Genomic DNA, 16364 nt, shown 5'->3' with positions numbered 1-16364 from the left:
GGAAATTTACCATAAATAGTTAGGACGCTCCGACCCCACACAAAACAACCGGATGCGACCGTTCTCCCGGAGGTGAGCGCTTTCCCTCCTTTTCTCCCATCTACACTCATACGACTCTACAACCAAACAAAGAATATAGCGGCTCCGCTCTATTCTAATCTTCAACCAAACAAAAAATTGGAGCAGCTCTGTTCGTTTTACCAAACGCAGAATAGAAGAGCTCCATTCTCAAATACTGATGTGAAACCACTCCATTTTATTTGACTCACCAAACAAACAAATCCTAAATGAACCAAATGCCTCTTGATTTGAGTTACCGATTCTCGTCGATATTAACGTGATATCCTCAATTATGGACTCTATTTTTTAGAGTGTGTTTGAATATAATAGAGCTAATAGTTAGTGGCTAAAATTAGTTGGAGACATCCAAACACCCTGAACTATTAGCTACTTCTAATAAATTAATTATTAGTTTAGCTAGCTAATATTACTAGCAATTTTTTAGCCAACTAACTTTTAACTCTATTACATTTGTTTCTGTGTAAAATATGCATGTTTTCATTTGTATCACAAAGGGGCGGAACCGCGCGAGCCCCACCAAACAGCCAGCTTCACAACGGACGAGAGGCGTCAGACAAAAAATAGAATCTGGTTGCTCATCTCATCTCACGACTCATAAAAAAATAGCGTCTTTTATCATATCCGTTGCTCGCAAAACGCCCCCACACGCCGCCGGCGAATCGGCGACTCCCCTTGCGACGGGAGGAAGCAGCCACGCCGCCGTCTCGGCGACTCCCTGACGACTGCCTCTCCGGTCTCGAACGCGATCTGGCCCATGGTGGCTCTGGCGCCGTTGGTTCGTGAGATCTAGGGTTGTCGAGCGCCGCGGAGTGGGAGCGGATGGGGCGCCGGAAGATGTCCGCAGCGGCGCCGCCGTCCCGGAGCTGGTCCAACGTTGGCGGGAGCGTAATCCCCGGTGAGATCTGCGGGTTGGTTCAATGCGTGTGGTAGCGTTAAGGCGTCGTGGATCGAAGCTTGCTAGCTTGTTTTTTATTGAAATCGGGGTGTGATTGGTGGGGCAGGGGAGTAGGTACGTTGAGATCAGGGTTAACTTTGGAAGCGGTTTCATAGGTGTGTGCGCTGTGGTGCTTGTGTTTGGGATGGCAATGATTGCTTGTATTCAGACGCAGATCACTGCATTGTGCGTACTTTATATAGCACCCCGTTTCAATTTGAAGTTTATGTTGGTTAAGGTGCTGTGCGGATAATCAGTTATATATTATAGAAAATTGAGTTACAGGAGAGAAATCACTTATGCAGCAGAGAGAATTGAGTTACATGAGAGAAATATAGGAAGTGTTTATTATGCTATGGAAGGCCATTATTTTACTTGGGTATCGTGGCCCGTGGGCAATGCATATTGGCACATGTTTGTGAAAAGTCTGTAGTTTCTGCAAGTAATATTTCCATCTGTATCATCACCTGAGGTGGACTTATCATCACCATTGGCTATTTGGCTTGCCGCAAATGACATTTACGACCATACCCCAAATGTCATTGACTAGCTTTGTGGTCTAGATGAAAAGTGTGCCTCAAATTGTGGTACAGATGGAAATCCCATTATGGAATTGTATTAGAGGGAATACATTAATTTAGTGTAATCAAAACACACATTTGATGTCATTTTAGCAAATATTCTTGTATTCTTCTTTTTTGTGAAATGCTAGACCGGGTTGATAAACAACTTAGTTATTTATGACAGATGAATTGGTTGCTGAAAACAACTGAATAGCATACTAATTGCTATGAATTAGCAGCAAACTTGGCTGTTAAAAGGACTTAATATCTACTACATAGCATGATACACACAACTGAAACTATGAATTGAGATCTTAGCTCATCAATTTGTCTAGGTTGCTGTGTTGCACTGTGAATTCATGACCAAAGTGTAAATGTCGCATCATGTTAATGAGCCTGATGACCCTGGTTCATAGCTGCAGCCATGTAAAATATTCCTTTCATTCTGTCACTTTACCAGGTGTCAGTGACTCAAAAAAAGTGTGGAAAGATTCCTCCTTTAACCACCTAACTTCAGCAAATTTGCAAAATATTGTCTAACCATTGCCAATGTTAGTACATGAATGGACAAACCATACAGCCCCTAACTGCTTGCCTCCACTAAACCTCTGTTTCCCTCCAGATCAAGACAGCTTGCGGCAACGAACAATCTATGTTCTGATTTGTCAGTGAGAAGAATTTTGTTCCCGATAACCAGACATATTATTAGAGTCGAAGTAATTTAGTTTTTTGTTTTTGGCATTTAGCTGAAAACTGGTGTTGTTGCTCTGTTTTCCTTTTATCTCATGTATTTATTTATTTTGCAGAACTACTTGCAAAACACAAAATGGACTTGGAAAATTTGACGCTGACAAAACATCCAATCAGAACATTACATTTTTTCCTGTTAGCCATGTTACAATACTTGAAAAGATTAGCAACATATATCCTGAGAAAGAGTGGTTTGTTCTTTCTCTTAATTGTTTTGGTGGTAGCTTCCGGAATCTTACTCTCTATTTCAGATGGCCTGCATAAGAAGGTATGCTCTTATGCTAATGTTTTTTTACCATCTGTGGGATAGGCTAGTCATTTTCATTAGAACATCTGCTACTGTTTTTTTGTCAGATTTGCATTACAATGCCTAAATATTCAAGGAAGATACATGCTCTGAAAATCTGTATCTTTGTGAGATAATATTTTTTTTGATACTATCTTGGTATTGTATTTGAACACTAATTTAGTTTTTCTGACATGTATGCAGCATGTGCAGGAGTTCCTTAATTATGCTAAATTCGTGTTGTGGTGGATTTCATTAGGTGTGGCTTCATCAATTGGACTAGGCAAGTTCTATTTTTTCTCCTCTCAACATCTTGGAGTCTAGTTACATATAAAAGAAAAATAAAAAACAAATTAGTTAAATGTTGCTGGAGTTTACTTACTCAGCGATCTCTTTGGTTATCATATATTAACTGTACAATCTGTGGTACTCTTGAAGGCTTGAAACATATGTATTCCGATAAATTTGTAATAAGGCGGAAAAACGGTACTTTATTGTGGGCTTTATTGCTGAACCTCCATCCTGTTCCACTTAATTCATGTTTGCAACGTTATTAGGACTCGAAAAAATAACAGTCGAAGATGCCAGATTATATATATCTAATACAAAGAACATAAGAAATAACTGCCACACGCTCCCAGCAAATAGTGATTTTACTGTTTGCCTTTTTGATGCCCTGTTTATTGGCTTCTCAATATATTGTCGCGTGATCCTTGCCAATTTGCAGATTTGTTTTCTTTTTGGTCTATGTTTGAGTGATCCCTTTAGCTATTGTTAAAATTAGTGACCATGTAGTTTGTTCCTTTGTACCAGATTCTTCATTTATTTTAATATACAAGATTTGGTTGCCCTTCAACAATTTTACTATGTTGGATTTTTTGTTGAATGTCTCTAGCTGTCTCTGCATGACGACCACAATGCCACATCAAATAAATAGTCAGAAAACTGATGCTTTTTTTCTTTTCTTTCTTTGGAAGGTTATATATGGCATCTGTGGATATTTAGTCAGCCTCTTATTATCTTGCGATTTTGTCAACTTCTATAATGTTATTAGGTTAATGCAAGTAGTCATGCCTTTTCTGCTAGGCATATTCTGTGATATGTATGTTGTTGGGATTTTATTACCTACAATTAATTCTTGTTAAAGTTGGAAACTAACACATCTAAATTTGGAATGTTAATTGCCAAAAGGGCAGACCTGGTGCAGTGGTGAGAGCTGTCTCACTGACTAACCAGGTCACGGGTTCAAAGCTGCCTCTCCGCATTGCGGGAAGAAGGCTTGCCTTTGTTTATCCCATCCCCAAACCCCACTCATGTGGGAGCCTCTGGCATTGGGTCTGCCCACCCTTATTGCCGCAACAGAGAGAACTCATTTTAGGAGCTGATGATTTAAATTTTAACATGCAGGTTCTGGGTTGCATACATTTGTGCTGTATCTAGGTCCTCATATTGCTCTGTTCACTATTAAAGCTGTTCAATGTGGCCGAATTGATTTGAAAACGGCTCCATATGATACCATACAGCTAAAGGTTGGGCCATCATGGCTCGACAAGAAATGTTCTGAATTTGGTCCGCCTGTGTATCCAGCATCAGCTCATTCTGTTAGGATCCCCGTCTTTGATTTACTACCTCAGATACAGCTGGAAGCAGTTCTTTGGGGCATTGGGACTGCACTTGGCGAGCTTCCCCCTTATTTTATATCACGAGCAGGTAAAAATTGTAATGCTTTAATTTCCTTCTAAAATTAAGTAGTGTTGTTATAATATATTTTAGAGTGGGCCAGGCACAATGGTAGAGCTTCTGCACTTAGCCTGGAGGTTACAGGTTCAAACCAGCCTCCTTGCAAAACTTGCAAGTGTAAGGCTACCTAGAAACCATCCCCAGACCCCACCTAGTGTTGGAGCTTTCAGCATTGGGTGGTATGCCTTTTTAATGGTATTCTGTTATATGCTGTACAACTTATGTTAACAGAAACGTTACTAGGCTATGTACTGGTTCTAACTGAATTATTTCAACAACAGAAAGTCAGAAACATCTTTTCTACATACTTGTACTATGTAACATTCTGTTTTTTCACTACATTCATTAACATCCTCTCCTCTGAACAAGCATGGGGGTTACTTATCATTTCATTAAAATTGGAGAATACACAGGGGAAGACCCCCTCCTCCACTCAAGAAAAAAAACACACAGAACAGATCCCAAATGCCCTTGGTCTAGGAGGAGAATGAAGTAGGCAAGTAGTTCAGAAAGGCAACCAGCAAAGGATAAACTCATTTGCTATTGCCTGCAATATTATTGAAAATATTTGTGAATACACAACCATTTTGATGTTTCCAGATCTCCTAGGACATTAGAACAATGAGAAACTTGAGCCCCCTTCTTGATCTCTTTGATTGCCTGACACCACCAGCTTGAGAATCTGGTTGCACACAGTTGAGCCTAGTCTCTGAAGGATTGCGGGCAAAGGTTCAAGTGATCAACATAAATAAGATTGATTCATCCACCTGGTCACAAAGGGGACAAGCGCAGCTGGACGGGAGAGTTCTCCATTGGCTAGGTGCTCAGCTGTCCAACAACGATTGTTTATTGAAAGCTAAATGAACCACTTGCCTGTCTCTGTACACCGCCAATGTATAGCCAAGATGAAACTTAGAGTGGGGGTGGCATGACGGGCAACAGGGTGTTGTGATGCCAGTTCTAAAGAGACACCTTCCATGGATTTCCCACCTGCCTTAACCAAGGTAGTCATGACATCATGATATGACAGCCTCATCTTGCCTGGTGTGCGGCTAGTTGTGGGGCTGGTGTACACCAGCGCTCTGACTTGGAATGCCCAGTTAGCTGGGGGTTGCCGGAAAAGGAGGTGAGAGAGGTGGGCGGTGTTTGAGGAGGGTTGGGTTGCCGGTTTAGCAGAGGACACGGCAGAGGAGGTGGCCATGCCTGGATGGGTGCCCGTTAGCTGCTGTAGATGAGGACATCCCTACAATTCAGCCTTCTATCTATACCATACATTGAACTTTTGACTTCATGTTCTTCTAGAGGCACCTGTGTTATTAAAACTATGTTTAAACGATGTTTAAACTACGTTTAGACGTCAAAACTCTAATTAGAGGTTGAAACCACGTTTTAGCGTTTTGGCGTTCTAAACTGTAAAACGCAGTGTTTTATGCATTTTAGACCATTAGCTACTTTTGGGCCCAGTCTATTAGTTACTTTTGAGGTTCAATCCAGCTCATGGGTGAAGTTTTGGTAAGCCACTAGCCTCTCTATTTTGATATCTAACTTCATATTATTGTCTGAAATTATAATGTATTGGTATTTTTCCTATGTTGTTTAAAACTACGTTTAAACAAAGTTTAAACGTTTAAAAGTCAAAATTTCACCCATGAGCGTTCCAACGTTTTATCGTTTTAATAACCTAGAATAGTACATACTATATTGCTTTTTTGTTTTGTTTTGTTGTTGTTTTCTTAAATTCCTAAAAGTGGGAACAGGGCCATGCTGATTTTTTGAACATTTTAGCTGTTTATTTAGGCAACTTTTTGGTGATGTGGAGCTTCTATTCTTTGATGGATTTTAGGGGAAAAACATCTCTAGGAGTGTTATGCCTGTGATTTGAGTTCTTGGGAGGGGTAGGAAGGCTAGCTCTGGCATTTTTGTTTCTATTCCTTTGGTTGGTTTAGGCTACCTATCCTAAATGGATCTTTTGTCATGCTGCAGCTCGCTTATCAGGAAGCAAGTCAAAAGCTGTTAAGGAGCTTGATGCCGCTACTTCCAAAGAAGATGGGACAGTAGCATCCACTCTTGATCGCTCCAAGCGTTGGCTTCTTTCTCACTCTCAACATCTCAACTTCTTCTCTATCTTGATACTTGCTTCGGTTAGTGCCCTGTCTGCCATTTTTTGTTACCAATTTCTTCAGTGTGGAAATCTTATAACCATATTTGTTTTATTAAGCATTTGACTTTGTGCCTTGAAAATTACCTTTGGACTGTTTGCAAGGTTTAGGTTCTCACATTTTAAAGCTGTCTAGATAAAATGACACCAACAAATAAACTTATGGAACATTTCCTGTACAGCAATTACCATAGTTCCCTCTAATAGGATTTTCGTTGAATTGTTTTTTTTTTGCTTAATTTTGATGGCCCTTGTTAGGTTCCGAACCCACTCTTTGATCTCGCTGGAATTATGTGTGGCCAATTTGGTGTACCTTTCTGGGAGTTCTTTTTTGCAACTTTGATTGGGAAGGCCATCATCAAGACTCATATTCAGGTGAGGCATCTAACTTTATACCTTTATATTATTTAATAATCGTTAATTGTTTTTATTGTGATTTGTGTTTGCAATTGTTCTACTTGTTGCCACACACTTAATTGTTTGGCTGCGCGTGCATGTTCAATCTTTTGGAGGATTTCTATTGATAGCCGGTGGTCTTTTTAATGTTTGGGAAGACAATCTTTTTTATTAACTTAATTAGATGAAACTATTCTTTGATGTGGTCACTTGGATTCAAATCTTGAAAGCCTACCAACCATCTCAGCAAAAGCTCATCAGGATAACAGATAACTAGATTTATACTGCATGCCAATCTTTTGGTTTTTCTAGGACATGGACTTGTTAGAAAGCTTGGATTTGTTTTCAGCACAAAATATGTCAGTTTTGCATAAGTTGATTTTATATATCAGTAGGATGAGTGCCTAGCAAGTTTTGTCCTACTCCTCTCTCTAGTTTGTTCTTGAAATTCCTACTCTTTTCAAGAATTCAACAAAAAAACAGAAAATGAAATAAACCTAATGACAGTTCAGTAATGAAATTTAATGGGAACAGAATTCGGTTTGATTCTCTAGGTTTATTTGGTATCCATATCCATAATTATAGAATAATAACTACTGAAGACTATCATACCTGGAAAAAAACTGTGAAATGAGTTGCGAAACCTTTCTTGCAAAGGTTATTATGGTGCCTGACTTGCTGAATCTTTGAGTCATTTTGGTTTCTCCATGCCTGGTTTAGTGAGTTGTCAAGTGGTCCGACACCAATAGTTGCAGCGCCTCTTTACCTGATATGCACTTTTCTTCTCTCTCGCAGACGCTGTTTATCGTGTCCTTATGCAACAACCAGCTCCTGTATCTTATGGAAAAGGAGCTAATCTGGATATTCGGTCACATTCCTGGGTTTTCTGCTACCCTACCATCTGTGATTGCCAAACTCCATGCTGCCAAGGACAAGTATCTATCACCACCGACACCAGTCTCGGCGTCCTCACAGATGGAGGTTAGTATCGTCATTTAAAACCCATGACCATTTAGGCTGGAATAACCTCTCTTAGAATCTCGTAATTGTTCATCTCATTTTTCTTACCATGTACACAGGAGAAAAGTTGGAATCTCTCTTTTACATTGGTTTGGAACTCTATAGTGTGGCTTGTGCTTCTGAACTTCTCCGTTAAGATAATCACGTCGACGGCACAGGATTATCTCAAAAAGCAGCAGGATATGGAGATGGAACGCGTTTCTGATTCTCCGCCCCCGGAACAAAACTAACTAGCGGCGCAAGTTTATTTCAGCTGCTAGCTGCACAGATTCTCCTCTGCATTTTTAGCAACTGGTTAAGCGTCTGCAGACGATTCCAAGTTCCAACGATTATCAATTAGTATTAGTAGCTATTCATCTACACAGTCAACGAAAACATGGGCCTGGCAACTGGCCGGGTGATGGCTGTGACCTCCTATCATATCATTGAGCCTGTAGTGGGCAGTTCCTGGAGGAGAATTCTACTGTTCTTTTTTGTTTTTCCGGACATCTACACGGATAGACAGTAGGGATTGTTTGTGTGAAGCACGGTTGGCTTATGCCGAGATTTAGCACTGGTAGATGTTTCTATTTGTTTTGGAAATGCTATAGAAACATGTGAGCATTCAACAATGATACGCTCTGTTAAGTTTGTTGTGTATTTTGGTTTGCAACTGGTGCCCGAAAGAGCAAACAGTGGCTCCATCAATTTCCTTTGGCAAGTAAAACCCCCTATAGAAGACATTGCTTGTCCTAAATCTTGTCCGCTGAAGCATGTAGGGATAAGCTGTATTTGAGTGTTTGTATTTGTGCTGTTATAAGTGTATAGTAATTATAAAACGATGTCTTTAGGCACACAATTAATTCTACTGGGGCAGGCAAAAACCAAGGCAAGTAAGGGTGTGTTTGGTTTGACTTTTGGCTTTGGCTTTTGCCCCCCTAAAAGCCAAAAGCCAACCAAAGGGCTGGATCTAGGAAGCAGCTTTTTCTAAAAGCTGACTTTCTCGTAATGCAAATCTGAAAGCACCCTTAGACCTGCTTTTAGTGGCTTTTCGGATGGAACTGTGAAAACATATATCGAAGAATTTTTAATGACTTTTAGTGGTTTCCACCAAACGGTTTTTAGCTTTTTAACAGCTTACAGCCTACAGCAGCTTTTTCCACAGCTCACAGCCCACAGCAACTTTTTTCACAGCCACAGCCCAACCAAACAGACCCTAAACTGTGCTGCAACTGCAACCTTGGATAGTCGGATTCGGATTGGGGACAGGGTGATCATTCTCGCGATGTTTAGAACTGTCAACTGTGGATGACCTCTTCACCTTATTTGGCACGCTGCTGTGCCCACTCGCATCAGTCTGGGTTGACCTGCTCTTCTCATTGTTTGAAAGACGGCATGATTACATGTGCTGGGTAACTTTCACCAGGAGCAGGAAGATAACAGATCAAGACAGCAGCACAGCCATCAAATTGCATTTTTCTATTCCAACTAAGGAGCAGCACTCCACACTGTCAGTAAAACGCACGCTAAGTGTTCTAGCGGCTCCACCTCACATCTTACAATCTCATGGAAAACATAGCCCACACATGTTCTCAGAAGCTTCTAGAACAAGCAGAGCTGCCGCTCAACACAGGGCAGCTACCAGCATTAGTTCTGGATGAACGAGCCAGTAAAGGGACGGAATTCTTGGTATTTACAGGACAATCGCCGCCGCCACACACCCCGATTCAAGTGCGTTGTCTGTCAGTTGGCTACCCGTCCCGCCGTTCCTCTCTGCTGCGCGACATGACGCCGCCGCCGCCGCCGCCGCTTGCTTCCTGAGATGGCTGTAGGAGGCTCAGGCAGAGCTGACCCGGCAAGGAATCTGTCAGGCTCGGCGGCGTGGCCTGGCCGCTTCCGAGCCGGGAAGAACGTTCACGCTCCGGTGAAGACGATGCCGATGACCCCGGAAAGAGCTGCAGCTCCCGAGGTTGCGGCTGCGGCGCGTAGCCCGCTTGACCGGCGTCAGCAGAGTAGCCCTCCTGGCCGTGCAACGGGGACGCTGCACTTGCTGGGCGCGCCGCCATGGCCACGGAGCTTAAGTGGGGAATGCTGCTCCACATCTGCATCTGCTGGTGAGTTGCCGGATCCGACATCCCGATGCTGGTTTGGCTCAGGCTGCTGCTCCTCATCCTTGCGCAGAGCTCGGTTTGTAGTTCCGATATTTGGGACTTGAGCGAACTGTTCTCCTCTTGCAGCTCATTCTTCTCGGAACTGACCTGTCCATGAGAGTGTGCTTTAGGCTTAACAGGTACTAGTAGATAGTAAGCTGAAACATCTACCAAAGAACTAAATCAAGCGAGCAGTGAATATGAAACGGGTGACGAGAGTCAATTGAATATATCAGTTGAGTTTCGCATCCACGGTCAGTTTCAATGAACCAGTCACAGGATTCACAACAGGTAATGTGTCCTACTTTTAGAGGATCAACTCAAGCTAGATGTTTATATTTCTGAACAAGGCAAGTGGTGACTGTAGAGGATCTGGTGGTATATCAGTTGAGAAACATCAGAATTCATGCAGAATATATCACGCTGATCTTTTTTTTTTATGAAGAGTACATAACATAAGTGCTTCAGTTTGGAAACTCACATATTGGCGCTCCGATACAAGAGCAGATTGTTCCTGCCTGAGAGATTCCACTTGAGTGATTAGATCTCGCAGTACTCGCGCAGCATCACCTAGCACTGTAGCCTTTCCAGTGTTTTGTCGATCAAGATCTGTAATGGCAGAACTATGTTGATCAATGGCTTAGACATCTGTAGCAAAATCGATAACCAGCAACAGGAACATATGAGGATGACTATGCAATCATATTTAATGGCACAGAATACAAAGAAAAAACATCAGTGTTCATCATAAGTACGCAGTTCAGCAGATGACAATCCCTATGTCATCAGAATAACATGATTGCATGGTACATCAGCAAGAACTATCCACAATGGTGTTCCATTCAAAGTACAGCGTAGTATTAATAGCTTAACCATACATTAATTTTGAAGAATTTTGTAGAGAGATTAGCAGTTCTTTTCATGGCAACAACCATAGACGTAATCAGAAGAAATGGTTCACGATCTGCCAGGCAGCGATCCTGTCCACCAAGCAACCAAAATCAACAACTTGAGATTGATGCCTAATAGGCAAAGCTGCCTGGGAACCACACACGCCCTAATATATAAAATGATGCAGATATACTATGTACTGGATCCTGTAAACAACTTATAAGCTAATGTATGTTATAATTTCAGTCCCCACTGAGAGGTCACATCATGCTAACCACTATTAAGGCTATTTTCAGCAGCTTACTCATCTTCATATCTATATTCAAACTCCACTCTACAGTGAAAAACGGTGTTTTAGGTGACCATATAGGCGAACTGCTGAAAACGGTCTACCAGATGAGCTCAAGTGGAGAACAGAATGATGGAATCTAACCGCAGATACCGATATCTTTCTCAAGAGCGTAATTGTGTCTATTACATATAGTCAATGGTTAATGACCTACTGTACTAACCTAGCATACTGCCGAGCTCAACAAAAAGGTCATTCAACTGATCACGTTTAAGCTTCTCTCGTTCAGCTTTATGTGTTTTTTTGGGGGGCTTTTCCTGAGACTTTCGGTGAATAGACCTGCAGCGGAAAATTGTTCAGAAAACAGGAAAATAGTGCAGCGGGAAAAAAGGCGAGTAGGCTGAGGGAGCACACTACAAGAGCAAATATGTATTAGAAAGAATAGACAGCGTCATTATTCAGAACAATCTGAAGGTGCAAATGTAAAAATAGGTCAACTAAGACTAGGGAAATCTTAACTCCCCTAGGTCAGGATAGAGCCAGTGCTTAGGCCTCCCACATAAGGCCTTATTCGATTATTCTCATCCCATATGGATTGATTGTGATTGAAATAAATTATGAGAGATTTTGATTTGTTTGGGATTTAATCACACTCAATCCCATACAATCCACATGGATTGGAATTAAACCGACCATGCCCTAAGTGGGGTCTAGGGGATGAATAACCGAGGCAAGCCTTACCCCTAGGTATCTAAATATAGACTTTGAACAAAACATATACTGTGTGTCGATAGCGTGCAAATTACTACAACAACACATATTAATTTAAGTTAATTGAAATTTAATGCACTAGGATTCTGTTAACACTTAACAACTATGAACTATAGGCCTTATTCTAATGTGGCGAGTGGGAAGTGCCTAACTGTAAACCTTTTCTATGACTGCCTCAGTCACAGAGGTCCTACACAGGATTTAGGAACCGGAACCCATCTGCACAGCTCTTGTCCTAAACAATCTTTACTCTTTAGTTCTCAAGGGTTTCTTCTAGTAATTTTAATGTATATATATGGAGGTTGTGTTTTATATATAGCAAACTTTCTATGTCCATTTTTTTTGTGAGGTCAGAAATTAAGACCCAAGAAAAAAAAAGAAAACAGAGCCAGAACTTCCTGCGATTTCATACCATTTGAATTGATGGCTAGTCTTAGATTTTATATTCATGCAGGTGAAACTGATATGCCTATGGGAGCAGATGACACTGCTTTAATTATGAGGTAGAGGTAGTGATTATTAATAGCATATAGCCTCCTCTGTCTCTCTCAACGATCATAAACTTTAAGTAAGTTATGGCCCTTTACTGGCCTATTAAAGAACTCAATATGACATGAAACTGAACAAGCAGCAAAATGATTAGCCAAAAAACCCCAAAAAGGTGAAGATAAGAATTAAACTGAACAAGAGGAACGAATGCAAATAAAGAGGATTCAGCCATAAACTACTGGTTAAATCATATTTCTGTATCTTCTACAACATCTATTCCAAGATCACAGTCTACCTTAAATTTTGCTCTGCTCATTTTGGTCAGATCTTATTACTTGCAGTGGATGAAATGAAGAGGTTGGGGACATAATAATCATCTGGTGGACTGTGGATGCTAGCATTTTTATGTACACCCAATATAGGTAGCTAACTAAGAGCAGATGTAGTAGTGAATACTGATTACTGCTATGAAATTAGTTGTACAAAACTGGATCCAAAAAAATATTTTGAGGCTAACCCATTAGCAGGCATCTCAGAAGCAGCATTTGAACTGCCAGGCAGTGAATCTGAGCTTTCCGTGTCAGCCACCATGCCAAGAATATTGGTGCTGCATCACAAAATTGAATATTTAAGAATCAAAAGAGTTAAAAACATGTGTAGCAACAAAGGGCAACTAATCTGAGCCGCAAGGTATCACAATTTAGAACACAAATACAGTCCACATAAAAATATGGAGTTCCTTAGGATGCTGTACCATGGAAGCATCAATTGCTCACAAATCACAATACCACAACGAGCTAAACTTTTAACCTCGCTGGAAAAAGAAATATGAACAAGAAGCACCATATGTTTGATTGAGATCATGAAGTGCAGATAATTAGATAAAAAATCAACTTTATGTGTGGACTATGGACAAGGATCAAACCAGCAATAAAAAGTCTATTTGAATCTGCATCAAGAACTCAATACAATTTTCTAATCTTGCAAATAAAAATTATGTTATAACTACTGGTTGCTATATTAACCTACCAAATTAGCCAGCCTTTCAAATCCAACAACACAAGAACACTATGAACAGTCCAAGAAGTCATATCAAGCTAGCTATTCTTTCTCTTTACCTCACAACAACAGCAAAAATCTTAAACTGCACATGCTGTCATACAACCCATCAAGAAACTAAAGCCAATTTGATCCAAGTAATTATTATATTTTAGATCAAAGGCTTATCGTCCTTCTTATATTGAGAGCAAATAATGCAACTAACTATTCTCATTGGAAAATACACAAAGAATCCAATTCAGATATTTAACAGCACACAGAGCATAGATAAGATGAACAGCACTACTCCCTAACCCTACAGGCTAAAGCCCCCCCTGACCAAGAAACCATCTTCCTTCTCCCTCGCCACAGTATCTAAACCAAATTGCTCAACCTTTCGAACTACTATAGAGACACCAGCTTTCACACAGAACCCATCCGACTCTCACACCCAGACACCTCAACAAATCAGAGTCAACTTTTACCCCTCTCAACTGCACCGCAGAGAACCGAGCTTTGATCCCTACGACCACCCAAATTTAGATCAAGAAACGATCTTTGGCGCGCGGGTGCCTCGGCCTCGACGGATCTTGATCCCAGGCAGATGATCCGCGGAGGCCGGCGGGGACTGGCGGGCGGATAGAAGGTGGCCGGATGCGCTCAGGCAGGAAGTCAGGAACAAGGGACGACTGCCAGGGAAAGTGCAGAGCTAGTGCGGGGAGGGTGGGAGGCGAGCACACGCACGCAGGCGCAGCGAGCGTGTGGCGGCCACCCACCCGCACACTTGTGTGACCCAGGCGATAGCGCGGCGACACATGGCGTCGCCGACGGCCCCACCGGCACGGGAATTCCCTGGTTGACGTAGATATGGACGAGGGAAAAGCTTTGGTAGGATTGGACTGGGACAGGATGATGAACTGGCTCCGAATGGATCGGATTGGATGCGTTGGCAAATTGTCTCGCACGGACTAAATTTAGGTTAGTTTGGTTTGTAAACACTAATTTTTAGTTACTCTATTTTATTTTATTTTAGCATATAAATTGTCAAACACGGGAAGTAAAATAGAGTTTTAGTTTTTATATTTAATAATATATAAACTAAAATAAAATAAAATATAGAGACTAAAAATTAGTCCCTAAAAACCAAACACTCTTTAGTCTATATCTAGTTAAAAGTATTAAATACATTTAAATTATAAAACCAATTATGGCAAGACAAACCTACTAAACCTAATTAGTCGATTATTCGATCATTTGATTCTACAACTATAATAAACATTTGCTAATTATGGATTCATTATGTTTATGCTTAAAAAAATTCTCGTCGTTTAGCCTTCGTCTCTGTAATAAACATTTGCTAACCTTGGTCTGGTGGTACGCCGAACCACTTTACTAGAGAGGGGCTAAAGAAGATGATAGATGACTCAGGCACACCAGCTCAGTCTGGTGTGCACCGGGTCTCGTGGGTGCAACAACTATCTCAGGCTCTAATGGGCGGCACAACAACTAGCTGGCGTAGCAGACGACTCGATGGTGGACTGGACCGATCCAGCGCCATCAGGGGTGGAGCCAACCCTTTCCATCGGGGTCAGCTGACCCAACAGATTTGTAAACCAGTTAACATTTCTTAGTTGGTATCATATTTATTGCTAATTTTGACCCATAATTACATAGAGTTGACCCGACGGTATTTTGGGCCACACCATCTCAGTTTTGAAGGTGCAGTCAAGATCCTAGAGATAGTGGCTACCTTACCTGGTCTGGTGGTACATTGGACCGGTCCAATGCACCTGCGCAGAACAGATCTGTGCATGTGTTTTCCAACTACTCTTTGGGGTTTGTGGCTATAAATAGACCCCCAAACCAACCCTTTCAAGACATTAATTCACTCCAAGCATTAGTAATACACACCAAAGTGATCCAAGCACTAGTATTTGCTAGAGGGATTTCTGCTTCGACTTTGCGTTTGCATTCTTCGATCTTTTTATGTTGTGATTGTGCTGTTGTATGTGTTTTATCCTCCCTCTTGCTTCTAGTGGAGATCAAGCTCTCATCAACTTGTGTACGACTAGCAAGAGATTCTGATATATGGAGATCCTTGTGAGGAGACAAATTATAAGAGAAAACTGCGGCACTCAAGTTTTATCTTTATATCACTTGAGAAGGGTTGGGTGCAACCCTCGTCCTTTGGGACACCACAATGGGGGCATAAGTTCTTCGGAGCTGAACCTCAGTCAAACAAATTGTTGCGTCTTGAGTTTCTTATTTTTTTCTGTAATTTGTTTCTCTTCTCTCTATCTTCAAGTTCTTGCTTTATATTCACTTTTGATATTGCTCTAGTATAAATTCTACATTCAAGTTAGCAATCAAGTGAAAAAACTTTCCTCCCTCATTGAACTAACACTTAATTTGGGGTTCTAGAATTGTTTTAAGTTGCGAAATTTTAGGACTTGCCTATTCACCCCCTCTAGGAAACTATCAAGCAGCTCATTGACAATGACATTGAGCCTATGTAACATCTCCGACACACCCTCATCATCTTAGATTTTGAACTTTACCAACTTATCCTTGAATATATATAAATCTGCTTCTTTAACTGATATTGTGCCCTCATGAGAGTATTCTAGCCTCTTCCATGCATGCTTAATATCTTTGGTTTAATTAAACACCTTTGCATCAAGATTTAGATGATTGAGTTGCAAGTTCTCCCCCTTATTGGTGTTGGGTCCTTTATGTGAAGCACAAAACATCCTCTTCTTCTATGTTCCAAACCTTTTAGCTCATAGCCTTCAAATTCAAGCACATATGTTTCTTCCAATAATCATAATC

At 41.1% G+C, this 16364-nt stretch overlaps 2 protein-coding genes across 4 annotated transcripts; one reads left to right on the top strand and one right to left on the bottom strand.

Moving 5' to 3' along the window:
* Positions 1 to 573: 573 nt before the first annotated feature.
* On the top strand, positions 574 to 8664 carry LOC100382109 (uncharacterized). Of its 2 annotated transcripts, none has more exons than XM_020551646.2 (8): positions 574 to 976; positions 2385 to 2596; positions 2828 to 2897; positions 4022 to 4324; positions 6338 to 6495; positions 6771 to 6887; positions 7704 to 7889; positions 7988 to 8664. In XM_020551646.2, exons 1-8 carry the CDS (start codon positions 901 to 903, stop codon positions 8156 to 8158), a joined length of 1293 nt encoding a protein of 430 aa, XP_020407235.1. In that variant the 5' UTR covers positions 574 to 900; the 3' UTR covers positions 8159 to 8664. The 2 variants fall into 2 exon arrangements, with proteins under 2 accessions (XP_020407235.1, NP_001168341.1); NM_001174870.1 differs by having other exon boundaries at positions 726 to 976; positions 2819 to 2897; positions 7988 to 8626.
* A 680-nt stretch (positions 8665 to 9344) lies between these two features.
* On the bottom strand, positions 9345 to 14365 carry LOC100272601 (uncharacterized). 2 transcript variants are annotated; one of them, NM_001147064.1, is made up of 5 exons: positions 14021 to 14297; positions 13015 to 13104; positions 11461 to 11576; positions 10539 to 10666; positions 9353 to 10165 (listed from the first exon to the last, which is right to left on the bottom strand). In NM_001147064.1, the coding sequence occupies exons 2-5, from the start codon at positions 13086 to 13088 to the stop codon at positions 9659 to 9661; spliced, it is 825 nt and encodes a 274-aa protein (NP_001140536.1). In that variant the 5' UTR covers positions 13089 to 13104; positions 14021 to 14297; the 3' UTR covers positions 9353 to 9658. The 2 variants fall into 2 exon arrangements, with proteins under 2 accessions (XP_035822631.1, NP_001140536.1); XM_035966738.1 differs by lacking the exon at positions 11461 to 11576 and having other exon boundaries at positions 9345 to 10165; positions 14021 to 14365.
* Between the last annotated feature and the right edge of the window lie 1999 nt (positions 14366 to 16364).

Source organism: Zea mays, chromosome 4, assembly GCF_902167145.1.
Source record: "Zea mays cultivar B73 chromosome 4, Zm-B73-REFERENCE-NAM-5.0, whole genome shotgun sequence".
Lineage (NCBI taxonomy): Eukaryota > Viridiplantae > Streptophyta > Magnoliopsida > Poales > Poaceae > Zea > Zea mays.
The sequence above is the reverse complement of the archived record's forward strand: the minus strand, read 5'-3'. Positions and strand labels throughout refer to the sequence as shown.